Raw genomic sequence first — 14,445 nt, 5'->3', positions numbered from 1 at the left:
GAGACAGAGAGATAGAGAGGCAGAGAAGAGGGAGAAGCAGGCTCCATTCCCAGAGCCTGATATAGGACTCAATCCTGGAACTCCAGGATCTCACCCTGGGTGGGGGGAAGGCAGGCACTCAACCACTGAGCCATCTAGGCATCCCATCTGAGTTTTATTCCAGAACAAATGGTTTTATAACAAAGCTGATTTTAAACCCAGTACATTTCCCTACCGGTAATAACTCCATCTTTTTCAACTCACAGCCCAAAGAATCGAAACTACTACAGCCTGGCTGGCAGTTTGGCGCCAGCTACAGACAGATGTTTAAGGACTCCAGAACAAAGCCCTGGAACCAGGCCAGCAGAGGTCAATGCCTCAGCCAGGTCCCTGCTCTGCAGCCTGGGAGGGAGCTGACAGACAAGCTGGAAGTAGTGTGGTTTCAGTAGTGTCTGAGTTCCTGGCCCTGTTGCTTGGGTCAGGCTGACATAAAAACCATTGTTATTTCCCGCATGCAGAGGGATGCTTGAGCAGACACAGGTCACACCTCCACGCTGGGTCCTTAGACTGCCCCGGTTGGAACAGCCAAGCAAGGACAGCCCTGTTGCAGACAGAGCCACTCCATCCCAGGAGGCTGGCTCAGGTGTTATTCAGAAGAGGCCGCGACCAGCCTTAAAGAAAACAGAGCAGGTCACAATGACCTCAGCTTGCTGCGTGCCAGGCACTGGTACCTGATCCCCATGACAACCCAGGGAGGTGGGCTGTAGCATCATCCTCATTTTACAGAGGAGGAAACAGGCTCAAGAGTGAGGTCACATACTTGCTCAAGGTCGCAAAGCTATTAAGTGGCAAGCAAGGATGGGGCTCACAAGTCCGTGTGGACCTGAGGTCTTGGCTAACCTCAATACCCCAAATGGGCCCTTGTGAATCAATGAAAGAGGGGTGGCATAGGAGATCCCGACGGTTATCCCAATAACCGTGATGACTATGGATCAAAGAGCCTGAGGGGACACCAGCCCGGGAGTGGACACACTCCCTGGCCCTAGCCCCATGGACATGCACTCTGCCCCCTGCACACTGGCAGCCTTACTTTTTTTCTTTTTTTTTTTAAGATTTTTAAAATTAAATTATTCATGACAGGCACAGAGAGAGAGAGAGAGAGAGGCAGAGACACAGGCAGAGGGAGAAGCAGGCTCCATGCCGGGAGCCCAAGCAGGACTTGACCCCAGGTCTCCAGGATCACACCCCGGTCTGAAGGCGGCACTAAATCGCTGGGCCACCCGGGCTGCCCTGGCTTTACTCTTAATAAATAAAGGTCCCTTGGTGGTAGCTCTGCACAGAGGTCCCAGAATTCAAACTGCTGTCTTGTTTCTCAGGCTTGTACTTAAGAGAGCCCAGCACTGTGGGCATGAGGAATGCCCGAGTTAGGTCAAAATTAATATGCCACAGTCTCCACCCAACATCAACACAGAGCTGCTTTCCCCACTCTCAGAAGAGTGCCTGGTGATGCCTGGTGCCAGCTCCCCTTGGGCCTGCGGGCTCTGCTATCCCATCACAGCCTAGCACTGAGTTCCTACTACGGCTACGGCCAGAGCTGCAAATCTGAGAAAGGCAGGAATGTCCCTTAGAGGGGCTTTCACTCTATAGATTCAGGACATGTTCACTGTGAACCTAACAATGCCCGCGGAGGAAGATGCAGAGGGCAGTAAGAGAAAAGGGCCTTACCCCAGGTCACTGAGCTGAGCTAACACCCCACGAGGAGACCTCACCCTCTGAGACAGCACACCGGGGGGGGGGGGGGGGGGGGCAGTGACAGCTAGGATGGTCTGCTGGCACACTCCCTCCTCTGGCTCGGTCCCCATAGCTCACCCACCTGACATTTTCACAGTGCCTATAAAGTGCCATTAGCAAACCATGGGGGGGAAGTGCCCACAAGAGCCCTGGGCAGAGGGAGCCAAAAGGATAGATGATCCCAACTCCCCGGACCCTGGCAACAGGCTAGCTGCACCCTGCCCTGCCCAGGATGAATTGCCCAGGGCTCTCCTGCCTCACTCCCTTCTGTCCTGTGCCTCCGTTTCTCCGTGGGTGCCCTGGGCCAGGTCCTCTGGCCAGTACTGGTCCTCCATGTACTGCTCCATGTCCGTGCTGCTGTCAGGCTCTCGGTCCTCCGGGCGGGGCGGCAGGCTGCTGGCCTGCTGCTGCTCCCACTGCACCTCCACCAGCCGATAGAGCTCCATGGCTGTCGTGGCATCTTCCACTGATGAGTGCCCGTGCTGGCCAGCCTGCAGACAAGAGCCCTCATCACTGCCCGCCATTCTGGATCTGGTGCAGGCCCAGAACTCTCGGAACAGCTGTGTATGGCTCGGGACGGGGGCAGGGCATGGGTGCTGCTCAGGAGAGCACAGCAATCTCAGACATCCCGTACCCCACCTATCCTCTCTGACCCTGCGTCCCCAACTCAAACATAACCCGTGGTATAACTGACTTCAGAGGCTTGAAGAGCGGACGGAATAATGAGAAGGACAGTGGGAGCGAGAGTTACTGGCTGCCCCTGGGAAAGGCTCCGCCTTGTGGATTCTCCATGAAGGGCAGGGACAGAGCCAGGGACCGGGTGGAGGACAGGTCTGCAAGAGCCCAGCCTGCAAGAACGTGGTTGGCTGTCACAATAGGGATGGTGGAGAAAACACCCAGGGCTGCCTCTACGTGTGGGACATCATACTTAGCGCCCTGGTCCCGGGGACTGGGGAAGGTGGAATGACTGGAAGCCCGAAGGCACACCCCATGGCCCCTTCTCCCGTCCCACGCACCTGGATCTTCTTGTGGAGCAGCTGCAGGGCCAGGTCCTTAAGAGACACCCGGGTGCGGGTGTGGAGGCCAGGCTGGTGGAGGAGGTTGGGCACGTAAGTGGTATCCCGGGTCTGGCTCCGAGGGTGCACGTACTTGAGGGCCTGGAAGTCATTGTGGAGCGCATGCCCCACCACCACCTTGCCCTTCAGGAGCTTGAGGATCTATGAGTGAAGGAGGGAGGAAGACCCTGCTGTCAAGCTGGCACGAGACATGTGCTGCCACCCTGGCCACTGGCACACAGATCCCTCCAAAGGGGGGGGGGGGCAGTGTGGAGAGGGCACCCACGAGCTCCATGGTCAGCCACGCAGCCTCATGTCTGAGTCCTGGGCCTTCGACTCACTATGACCCGGGGCACACTTAGGCTCTCGAACAAGTAAGAGTGCTGTCTCCCCGGGGTGGGTCTGAGCATTTTAAGAAGTAGCTCCTGGAAGAAGTCTTCTAGTTGATCAATACAAGCAACTCTGTTCTACTGGCACAGGCTCTCTGCTCAGACTGGAAGACTTCCCTGCACTCCCCCACCCCACTCAACCTTGTGCCAAGTCCTCTCGGGGCGCCTCGGCTTCCATGCCAGGAGGCCTCCCACATGACTGGCCCAGCCACATCAGGACCCGGGCTGTTCTCTCCCATGGTGGTGGAGTGGATTCATCACGTTTTCTAAGGACACCTCTAGGTCTGGCACAGTCTATCCACCTGCCCCCATGTTAGCTCAGTGTAAACAGCAGGGACGGTGTTTGACTTGACTAGTGATGCTCGATGAAAGCTCAGTACATAGGAGGCGACGGATAAAGACCCACTGGATGACGTCCACAGAACTGTGCCTGGCACTAGAGATAAGCCCATTAACAGCAGCTTTTGTTAGCATTAGCCAACATGGCCTGTCTCCTCAGGATCCTGCCCCTGGACAAGGGGCCATACAGGACTCCGCTTCCCACCTCTGAAACCTTTGGTCTCTGGCTCAGCGCTCACCACGTGCATAGTGCATGCCTCTCTTCCCTGCCTTCCATCCTTCTCAGGCCCCAGGGAGGTCATGTGCACGTTTGCACAGCATGATGATTTTTCAAAGCCATCCCCAAGCCCATGAGAATCTCCATGGAAGGATCTGGGGACAAAGATTCAAGATTTAACAGTGCTTTAGGTGCTTCCTATGGTCAAATACGTTTGGGAACTCCTAGCACATTAGTGCGATCCCAATCACTAATTGATCTTTTTCAAAGCTCCGGATAACTAAAAAAATATGGAAACGCTGATGCCTGAAGATGACAGGACTGTGGGCCTTGCAAATTCTAAATAGATACATCATACTTTTACAACCGAAAAGAAAATGTAACTTGTGAGCCTTTCACATCTTCCAAGTGGCGGTCTTTCCACAAACATTATCCCAAAGACTACCCAGCAACCCTCCCATGGAGGTGGGTCCAGATTTTATGCACCCTTGTTTATGGAGAAGGAAGCCACACGTTACACAGAGGTTAAGTAACTTTCCCAAACTCGTTTCCAGCAGCTGAGTGGTGACTCAAACCCAGGGCTGCCCTTCCCTGGCCATCCCCCATCCACACATGTCCTCACCTATGTCCTCACCTCTTTCTGGGCCACCTGGAAGGGGATGGCCTTGCGCATGTGCTGCCGAGTGACACCACTCCAGCGAGTGCGGTAGTCCACGATGGGCATCTCAGGCCGAATGTACTTGTCATAGAGGACATCGCCATGGTAACTCACTACAGAGCAGCGGGCCAGCTCACTCACCCGCCCTCGGGGTCCTGTGCCCACCATCTCACAGTCGATGGCCACACATTTGCTGGGCCGGGGCCCTGCGGATTCCCGGGGGGTAGGCTTTCTGCTCCACGAGGCACCTCCAGGTTCATTCCTCAGACGCTGCATCCCACTGCTGGTGGCTTCAGTGCCCGGCAGTGCCTCTGATGGCATGGGCAGCGGGGAGGGTCCCAGCTTGGGGGGCATGCTCAGCAGCCCCTGCTCCTGCAGAAGGGCTTTCCGGGCCATGAATCGCTGGTGCTGTCGACTCTTCCGCTTGTGTTTTCTCCGAAGCACATCCTTGGTATTCAGGCTAGCCAGGGAAGGGCACGGGCACTGGGCAGACTCTGGGCCTTCCCGGGGTACCATCCCAATCAGCTCACACCTCGGGGCAGGCGTGGCCTGGTGGGGTGATCTGCCAGCGGGGCGGCGCTCTGCAGAGACAACACAGGGCAGAGAGGCTGGGTGAGAAGTGTGCAGGGCCAGCCCTGCCCCCGCCTGCAGGGCTCCACTGCCCACTGCCCACGAGCCCTGTACTTTGTCTCAGGCTCCCAGACTGAGCCCAGGACCTTTCAAATAATCACTGCACTGAGTCAAGCTCCCCTGTGAATCACTATCCCAAGTACTTTACATAGAATCACTAAATACTCCCAACAACCTGAACAAGTATGATCGTTCTCATCTCACAGGTGAGAAAGACAAGAGTTGATGCGAACCCAGCATCCAGGGTCTCAACCTTCAAGCCAGAGCACACCTTCAGGAGCATCAACAAGCTTTAGAGAGGTATAGATATGGGAAAAGAAAAGTTACAGAAACACCGTGTGTATGCATACACACATACACACGCAAATCTCATTTTTAAATTTTTTAAATTTAAGTTATCTCTACACCCAATGTGAGGCTCAAACTCATGACCCCAAGACCAAGAGTCGCATACTCTTCCAACTGAGCTGGCCACACAATCTAATCCCAGTTTTAAAAAAACCAAAAACCAAAAACCAAAAGAATCCTTTGTGAAAGCACAGGCCCTCATCCTCAGCAGAAACTAGAGAAAAAAAATTCACAAGAGGCTCACCATAGTTGCATTTTCGGTATCTGTCAACCAAAATAAGGTAATTCATTAAATGACTTTCTACCTCACTAATCACAACAGCATCTAAAACAGTTTTTGATAGCTAGGCATTTTGCTAAGTCACCAGAGACTAAAGGCAGGGGTATGCTCGTAAGCTGGCTCAACACACAAAAAGGGAAACAGAAAAGGCAGGGTCCGCAGGTCCCTCCATTACTGGACACTGGGGATTTCTGAAGTTCATGTGGGTTTGCAAATCCCATGCAACAAGGCCAGCAGGTGCCCAAGAGCGAGGGACCATGCTTGGACAGCTTCACTCACTTGCTAAGTCACCTGGTACATTTTTAACAGGCCAGAAAACCAGGACTTTCAAGAAGGCAGAGCAGGGTTTAACTCAGCTGTTTAGAAGTTACCTGAGCTGAGCTTCAGGTTCCTTGCTTGAGAAATGGCCCTACTACAACCTGTCCTAATGAAGATGGGAGGACACAATACACGTGTGCTCACTCTGCATCCATTGTATACAGTAGGGGCTCAGTAACTACCTGCTCCCTTCTCCCCAGAGCAGTTAAAGCTCTCCTCCTGACTGGTCACCAGCTCTTCCCAGGCCAAAGCTGCCTCGGCCAGGACTCACTGCCCTCCCAACCCACAGGCTTTCCCCTTACCTGTCTTCCCACTTACATACCTCCTAACCTTTCTACATCCTCCAGGGAGCCCTGCTGGAACAACCCTCTATCCCTAAGGGTTGTTCCACCCTAAGGCTCCCTTGGGTCCCAGCTGTGCCAGTTGCTGAGCAGAGAGTAACATAGGCAGATCCTGGCCTCGAAAATAATTAGTCTCACTGCAGAGACAGAAACAGAGCACAAGGCGTGCGCAGGGCTGGGTTAGAATTGCTAGGGAAGCAGAGCTGGCCCGATGATGATTCTGGAAGGCTGGCTGGAAGAAATTAAATCTCTGTGAAGAAGAAACAGTAACCCTCCAGGTGACAAGGAGATGAACTGGTGGCCATGTTAGGGGCAAAGGCCTGAAAGAGGAAGGAAGCCAGGGTCGGAAGAGGAGCCCCCCTCCCCAAGCAGCCTGATGCCACTAGGGCATAAAACACAAGGTAGGTCAGGTCCCAGCTGGAGGAACTGTCCCTCTCACCTTTTCACCACTTAACCTTCTGTCCCCACCCTGGGAAGGCTACCACACACCTTGGTGGCCCTACCCTCAGGCCCCTAAGCTGCTACCCCCAGAATGGCCGCTACTGATCAACTGAGGGAATCCCAAGTCCCAAGGTAAGTCACTGACTTCCTGAGCCCAGGCATTTACAATCTAGCTGGGGAACAGAGAAATTCACCCCTGCACACCTGACAGCACAACCAGAGAAGCATTTACTACACTTTAAGGCAACAGTTACAGAGCGTCTACCCCAAAGTGCTCCAAAGGCCGGGTCAGAGCCCTGTGTGTCTTTGCCTCTTCCCCAACAGCCAGCCCAGGACCCGGCATACAGCAAGTCCTCTTCAGAAGTGTGTGAAGGGAGCTGAGGCCGGGCCTGCCAGACTGTGGGAGCAGCAGGGCTGGAGGTGAACCAGACAGAATTCAGGGAACTCCTCATCTGGCAAGGAGGCAGCCAGCCTCTTCCCAGGGTGTGCTCAGGATGGGGGGTAGTGAATGAACTAAGGACTCATCTGTCCGAGTACTGGACAGACAAATGCCAGGTTAGTGACGCCTGCCAGTGGAGGGACATGTTGAAAGGTTTCAGGAAGGTCTGCTAGGAGCACAGAACGGGAAAGGCATTCAGAGGAAATACACACTGAAAGTCCAGAAGGCAAAGGTCCTCCACTGTGAGAGGGCAAAGAGGGCTGGTGGACCAACTGACCAGGAGGTAGGGGGTGAGGAGCCCGATGGAGGGAACAGTGAGAGACCGCTGTTTCTGGACGGTGGTGAAAGTTTGGGCGGAATCCAGGGATTGATGGAGAAAGAAATCCCTACTGCCTTATAGACAGAGCTCTGGAGAAGAATCCGAACAGGGACAGAGATTAAGAATCGTGGGAGGAGAGCCACTTGGTGATGCCTGGGCCAGGGCGAGGCTCCGTGACCCATCCTGACTCATCCTCCCTCTGGCTTGCTCATCCACTCCCCAAGAAGCCTTCTCCCTTTTAAAAGCGCACCTAACTATAATCAACGTCCTCACCTTGACGAGTCACAGATTAGAACCGACAAGCATAGAAGCTCAGTTTGCCTCAGCTCGGCAATGGGGAGAACTGGGCCCTTTCCCTTCCCTTCTCCCAGGTCAGGGGCTGAGCCTGGGAGCGCAGGGTGGGTGGCCTCCCTGACCCTGCCTTCAAGATTCCCAGGAATCCAGAAATCAAGTTCCCTGAGAAATAGTGGCCTTGTGTTTCAAGAGATGAAAGCAAGTCCTCTTCTACATGCCCTGACCTTGCTGACATGTCAGAACCAACAATTAATTATCTAGGACACGGCTTGCCCATCCTGGGCCACCATAGGGGTGGGGGTGGGGGGTGTTCAGCAACACTGGAGAGAAGTTTGGCTCAAATCACACGGCTATTTCAGTAAGGACACACTCAAATCTCCTCCCAGCCCAGAACCACCTCTTTGGGGATCAGCAGCCAGCAGGTCTTGCTTGCGGTGACAGGTGATGGGGTTTGTGGCCCAAGGCAAGGACTCCAGCAGGAGCCCCCCCGAGCCAAGGCCCCAAAAGCTACCAACCTGCGGGCAGATGGGGAAGGCAGTAGGCGGCTGTAGGCTGCCTTCCGGGTGCCCTGGCCCTAAAACCTAGATGTCCTGGGACCAAGTCACCGCCCCCCTGACCACAAAATGGGAGGTGGATGAAAATCGAGCGTGGATCTAGGTTTGGGGTTTCCCCCAAAGCAGTTAGAACGTCCGTGTCAAACGTCGAGTGCCAGGCCTGCCCCCCCACACCCGCCATCCCAACTGCCATTTAGGGCCACGGGGCCTGAGAAGCCGACCTTCGTATTTTGATGAGCGCGCGACCCCACCCCCGAGCCCTGGCCGAGTAATTGCCCGGATTTGGAAAACCCGGGCTCGCGGAGGTTATCCCCGCCCCCCGCCACACACACGCCCGGGGCCGCTCGAAGTTCTCGGCAGGGCGAGGAGAGCCCGGGAGCCCCGCCGACCCCCCGGCCCCCGAAGAGCGCCCCGGGGAGGCCCGGCCTCGGCCACGGAGGGCTCGGGTGGTCCCTCGCCGGCCGCAGGGCCGAGCCCGCCAGGCCGAGCCCCGTGCCCGGCGCCCCTGCGCCCGGCGCCGCCCCGCAGGCCCCAGGCCCCCGAGCACGGGAGGCGCCCGGGGCAGGACCTGCACGCCGCAGGGCCCCGAGAGCCGCTCGGCCGGGCCCCGGCGTCCCCGAGCGCAGGCCGGGAGCGGGCACCGCGCGCGGGACCCTAGGGCCGGGGGCGCGCCGCGCCAGCAGACCCCCCGCCCCCCCGCCCCGGCCGAGCCCGAGCCGTGGCCCGAGCCCGAGCCCGGGCCCGCCGTCCCCAGCCGCGCCCCGGAGCACCTGAAGCGCCGCGCGCGTCCTCCGGGCCGCACGTGGTGTCCTGCAGCCCGCAGCTCCCACATGCCCGGGCAAGCCCCGCTCCGCTGCCCGCCCATTGGCCCGCCGCGCGGCAGCGCCCGCCCAGCGCCGCTGCTGATTGGCCGGGAGCCTGGCTCGCGGCGGATAGGCGCAGGCCCGCAGGGGGCGGGGACTCCTGAAGGGGCGTGGCTTGTGCGGGGAGCTGGCGGGACCCGCGGAAAATTTTAAAGCAACCGGAGCGGAGCGTGGCCTCCTGTTTCCCGGGTCCCATTCCCTTTTGCACGGCGCTCCCTGGGCCAGGATGCGGCCTCCTACGAGCTGCGTGCCACCAAAGGCAGAATGACTTGCAGGAGACACACCCACATTTGCGGAACGGGAATGGAGAGCCCTTCCCTCCTCTGTGTCGTGGGGATTCCGTGAAATAATACACATGAAGGGCACTAAAGAGATTGTGGGGGCACCTGGGTGGCTCAGTGTTTGAGCAACTGCCCAGAGTCCTGGGATCCATCCCCCTGTCGGGCTCCCTGCACAGAGCCTGCTTCTCCCTCTGCCTGTGTCTCTGCCTCTCTCTGTGTCTCTCGTGAATAAATAAATAAAACCTTTAAAAATAATAATAAACAGTTCACATTTATTTTGTGAGCACTGCTGTGTGCCAGGCAATATGCATATATAATCTGTACAAGAACCCCATGAAATATGTACTATTATTTCTATTTGACAGTTAAGGAAATTGACATTAGAAGAAATTAAGAGGAAACCGCTAAGATCCAAACAAAAGACCCTTACCAAAGCAGTCTGATTCCTCCTAGCTCTGTCTTGCAGTCTTGCAAAAAGAGGGCATTGCAAAGGTTCCCAGAAGGCCGGTGGTACCCGTGTCCAGGAATCTGCCACCTCTGACTGGAATATAGATTTGAGGGAAGCAGGACAAAAGACGAGGCCTCTAGAGAGATTAAGTCCTTCTACTCAGACTTCTGATGGCCTTGGGGAGCTAGGAGGAGTTTAATCCAGAGCTGGTTCATTTGCATTTGGGGAAGCTCCCTCTGGCTGCAGTGCTGGGAGGAATGGATTATTAGATCTGGAGAAAGAGGGATCCCTGGGTGGCGCAGCGGTTTGGCGCCTGCCTTTGGCCCGGGGCGCGATCCTGGAGACCCGGGATCGAATCCCACGTCGGGCTCCCTGCATGGAGCCTGCTTCTCCCTCTGCCTGTGTCTCTGCCTCTCTGTCTCTCTCTGTGTAACTATCATGAATAAATAAATAAAATCTTAAAAAAAAAAAAAAAAGATCTGGAGAAAGAGGGTTTGGGGGTGATTGTGGACATTCAGGCAAGGTAAGGTCCTGGGGGCCATCTTAGTAGAGAGGATAAAGAGCTTGGGACAGATTCCAGAGCTGCTTAGGAGGCAAGAGCGATAGGATAGAGAGTAGTAAAGAAGAGGACGGAAGGTCTTCAGACAGGGACACTTCGTGACAGTTTACTCTGGGGGCAAGGACGGACTCCGTATTCAGATCCTCTACTCCTATGGGTCTGGACCTAAGCACATGCCTGGAGTCCTGGACGTTCAGCCTCCTTCTCCTGTTTTATGAGGAGCTGTCTCCAACTTTACAAAGGAAAGTCTCAGGCACACACTCATTCTGCATCTTGCTCTGCTGCCTCCCCCTGGGAAATAAAGAAGGGTTTCTGATTTACTTTCACTGTGATCCAAGGAGGATTTAATCCTGTTGTCAGCCAATAAGTCATTCAAAATATATACTTTTTGAGCATGGGTAATCACCAGGAATTAAAAGAGCTGAGAGACACTGACAGATTAAACCTCCTTCTATCTGCTTTCTATGTGGACCAATGTTTATCGGTGCTTACAAAAGGCCCAAACTCTGTCTCGTTGTTGGAAAAATTAATAGTCATCCCTGGATCTAAAAAGTTACTGGAAAAGTAACTGACTCAATCTACTTCTGTAAAAGACATATTTTCAATAGCACTTCTTTTTTTTTTTTTTTTTAAGCTTCTATTTATTTATTCATGAGAGACACACATGAGAGGCAGAGACATAAGCAGAAGAAGCAGGCTCCCTGCAGGGGAGGGACTGGATCCCTGAATGCGATCACAACCTGAGCCAAAGGCAGATGCTCAACCACTGAGCCACCCAGGCATCCTTTCAATGGCACTTCTAATGAAAATTTACTTCTTATGTTTAAAGAGGATCTCTCCTGTAACAAAGTGCTATATGTTTGTTATTTGATCACATGTACTGAAAATACTTGCAACAATATCTCAACTTAGAAGGGAAAAATTAACGCCTAGAACTCTATGGGTCACAGAGCACTTTTTAGTGTTAATGAGATCAAATTTATATACATAATTTTGTGACATAAAGGCATGATTGGCTGCTCCAGAAAATATTGCCAAGCATGAAAATATAGTATGCTGGGATTGACGCCATAGTGGCTGAATGGAACTAGAAGTTCAAGAAGGGAAAAGAATGTTGCATATAATGTAAATGAAAAACAAATCTGGTTTTAGTAAGGAGAGACAGTACTTGAAAGGATTATTTGGAACAGGGTGGGAGGAGGGGAGAACTATAGTCATAGGGGGAGTGCTCTGACCAGAAGATCTGCTAAATTAGGCAAAAAAAAGGGGGGGGGGAGTTTCTTTTATAGGGAGGGGTAAACAAGGCTAGAAAGAATGCTAATGGGGGGAGGAATGAACATGAGTGATCTAATCCAATATCCAGATGGTAGGTCGTAGAGTCATTGGGAGATTGTTTTAGCCTAAGGTCTATTCTCTGGAGGGGTCATTAAGGAGGAATTGTAAACTGGCTGTCACTGAGGGTGGGCCCTAGTTGAGGGATCTAGAGGAAGAAGAGAAGCTTAGCCAAAGTTTGGTTAACAAGCATTTTGTTGGGGATCCCTGGGTGGCTCAGCGGTTCAGCGTCTGCCTTTGGCCCAGGGTGTGATCCTGGAGTCCCAGGATCGAGACCCACGTCCGGCTCCCTGTGTGGAGCCTGCTTCTCCCTCTGCCTGTGTCTCCGCCTCTCTCTCTCTGTGTCTTTCATGAATAAATGAATAAAAATCTTTAAAAAAAATAAAAAGCAAGCATTTTGTTCTGACTGATCAGTGTGCCCAGCAGGTCAGATACCCATCCATGAGTCAAAGAATGGGCATTCAGAGTGTCTGTGCCAAGCCTCATTATAGGTAAACAAAGGGGTAACCCACTAGTCTTATCTCAGTGAAATGTGACAAAGTGTTTCTTTGAATAAGTCATTTCCAGAACACAAAAGGATTTGAGAATTTCTTAACCATTGCTGCTTTCCAGGAGCACAAGGCTCAGGGAAAATTCAACATTGTCAGTAAGAGTTTTTCATTTATTTTTAAAATAGATAACGATGGGGCACCTGTGTGACTCAGTCGGTTAAGTGTCTGCCTTTGGCTCAGGTCATGATCCTGGGGTCCAGAGATCCAGCCCCACATTGGGCTCCCTGCTCCACTGGGAGTCCACTTCTCCCTCTCCTTCTGCCCTTCCCCCTGCTTGTGCTCTCTCTCTCTTTCTCTGTCAAAAAAATAAATTAAAATCTTAAATAAATAAAATACATAACATTATCAAATTGCTATGATATTTAGACTTCACTGCACTCATTTAAGGACACTTTTTAAAAAGATATCAATATTTACAATACATTTTTAAAAGATTTTATTTATTTATTTGACAGAGAATGAGAGACAGAGTACAAGCAGGCAGAGCAGCAGGCAGAGGGAGAGGGAGAAGCAGGCCCCTGCTAAGCAGAGAGCCTGATGTGGGGCTCCATCCCAGGACCCTGGGATCATGACCTGAGGCGAAGGCAGATGCTTAACTGACGGAGCCACCCAGACACCCCACAATACATTCTTTATAACTATGTACACTTATGATTAAAAATATTATCAAGCAGAAAGGCTCCTGAGTGGCTCAGTTAGTTGAGAATCAGCTCTTGATTTCAATTCAGGTCATGATCTCAGGATAGTGAAATGAGCACTGCATTGGGCTCCATGCTGGGTGTAGAGCCTGCTTAAGGTTCTCTCTCTCCTTCTCCACTGCCCCTCCCCACTTGTGTGCTCTCTCAGAAATAAAATAAAATAAAATAAAATAAAATAAAATGAAATAAAATAAAATAAAATAAAATAAAATAAAATAAAATAAAATAAAATAAAATATTAAAAACATATATAATCAAGCAGGGGCGCCTGGCTGGCTCATTCAGTGGAGCATGTGACCCTTGATCTTGAGGTTGTGAGTTCAAGCCCCATGTTGGGTGTAGAGGTTACTTAAAAAAGAATAAAATCTTTAAAATATATATTATCAAACAAAAAACTTGAAGGTCCCCGGGTATATAACACAGATGGCCCAATACTGGCATCTTGACTGTGGATGGAAATACCCCCAACCCCACCTTTAGGGATCTCACCCTCTCATTCCTAGAGTGAAAACATCTTCCACAGAGGCTGTGGCTTCTATATAGCAGAACCCTTGGAGCTGGGCTTGGTGGGAGAAAGTCCATAACCCAAGTCTTGTCGCTATAGACCCTACCATTTCCGCCTCTACCTTACCAATCTCGAAGCATTTGAGACATGCTCGATTGGTATTGCACTTACAAACCATCATTGCACTTAGAATTCATCAAAGCACCATTCTTCCTGCCACATATCAGTTTTGAGTACTGTTTAGGATGCTATGGGATTCTCATGCTGCTGGACCAGGTGCAGACTTGAAAGGTGGTGTCAATCTGGTCACTTTGTAGGCCAGTGGTTCTCTAAGTGTAGTCCTAGACCAGCAGCCGAGGCATCACCTGGGAATTGGCTGGACCTACTGAGGCAGAAATCCAAGGGGTTGGAGCCCAGCAATCTGTTTTAATGAGCTGTTTGACAGCTTTTGGGTTCATGTTCAAGTTTAAGAGTCCTTGTTTAGATCGTATAAAGCTGACAAAACTTTGGGAGCCAAATGAAAATAATTTACTCATTTTATTCAAGCAGATTCCCTCTGTATAGTATGCTTGATCCAACAGAGACTTTGGACTTATTTGGTCACAGCCTGTCACCAAGACGCTTGGGGTACCTTTATGCCTTCCCTCAACTTCTGAGAACTTCCAGGATTCTTAATGCAGGTTAAGTCTCACATAATTGAATTTGTTTAATGGAAAATGGAGGGGCTCTGATCCAGCGGAATTGTATCCTCCACCATTACGTGTTCTAGACAAGGGAATATCTTCACAGATAAAATCAACTTTTACATTTGTGGTC

General features: G+C 52.3%; 1 protein-coding gene across 4 annotated transcripts; it reads right to left on the bottom strand.

The window, feature by feature from the left end:
• Positions 1-135: 135 nt before the first annotated feature.
• Positions 136-9,250, bottom strand: AEN (apoptosis enhancing nuclease). Of its 4 annotated transcripts, none has more exons than XM_038532799.1 (4): positions 9,163-9,250; positions 4,405-5,009; positions 2,787-2,987; positions 136-2,261 (listed from the first exon to the last, which is right to left on the bottom strand). In XM_038532799.1, exons 2-4 carry the CDS (start codon positions 4,942-4,944, stop codon positions 2,028-2,030), a joined length of 975 nt encoding a protein of 324 aa, XP_038388727.1. In that variant the 5' UTR covers positions 4,945-5,009; positions 9,163-9,250; the 3' UTR covers positions 136-2,027. The 4 variants fall into 4 exon arrangements, with proteins under 4 accessions (XP_038388727.1, XP_038388726.1, XP_038388728.1 ...); XM_038532798.1 differs by lacking the exon at positions 9,163-9,250 and adding an exon at positions 8,354-8,625; XM_038532800.1 differs by lacking the exon at positions 9,163-9,250 and adding an exon at positions 8,236-8,260.
• Positions 9,251-14,445: the final 5,195 nt, after the last annotated feature.

Source organism: Canis lupus, chromosome 3, assembly GCF_011100685.1.
Source record: "Canis lupus familiaris isolate Mischka breed German Shepherd chromosome 3, alternate assembly UU_Cfam_GSD_1.0, whole genome shotgun sequence".
Taxonomy (NCBI): Eukaryota; Metazoa; Chordata; class Mammalia; order Carnivora; family Canidae; genus Canis; species Canis lupus.
Note: the sequence above shows the minus strand (reverse complement) of the source record. Positions and strands in the feature narration are given on the sequence as shown.

Bases quoted from the DNA above. Each gene is read 5' to 3' on its own strand.
- AEN (XM_038532798.1), bottom strand. From the start codon at position 8,585: ATGGCAGTTGGGATGGCGGGTGTGGGGGGGCAGGCCTGGCACTCGACG. The intron at 2,988-4,404 runs GTGAGGACATAG...CTTCACTCATAG, and splicing joins TCCAGGTGGCCCAGAAAGAG to ATCCTCAAGCTCCTGAAGGG. The intron at 2,262-2,786 runs GTGCGTGGGACG...TCTTGTCTGCAG, and splicing joins TGCTCCACAAGAAGATCCAG to GCTGGCCAGCACGGGCACTC.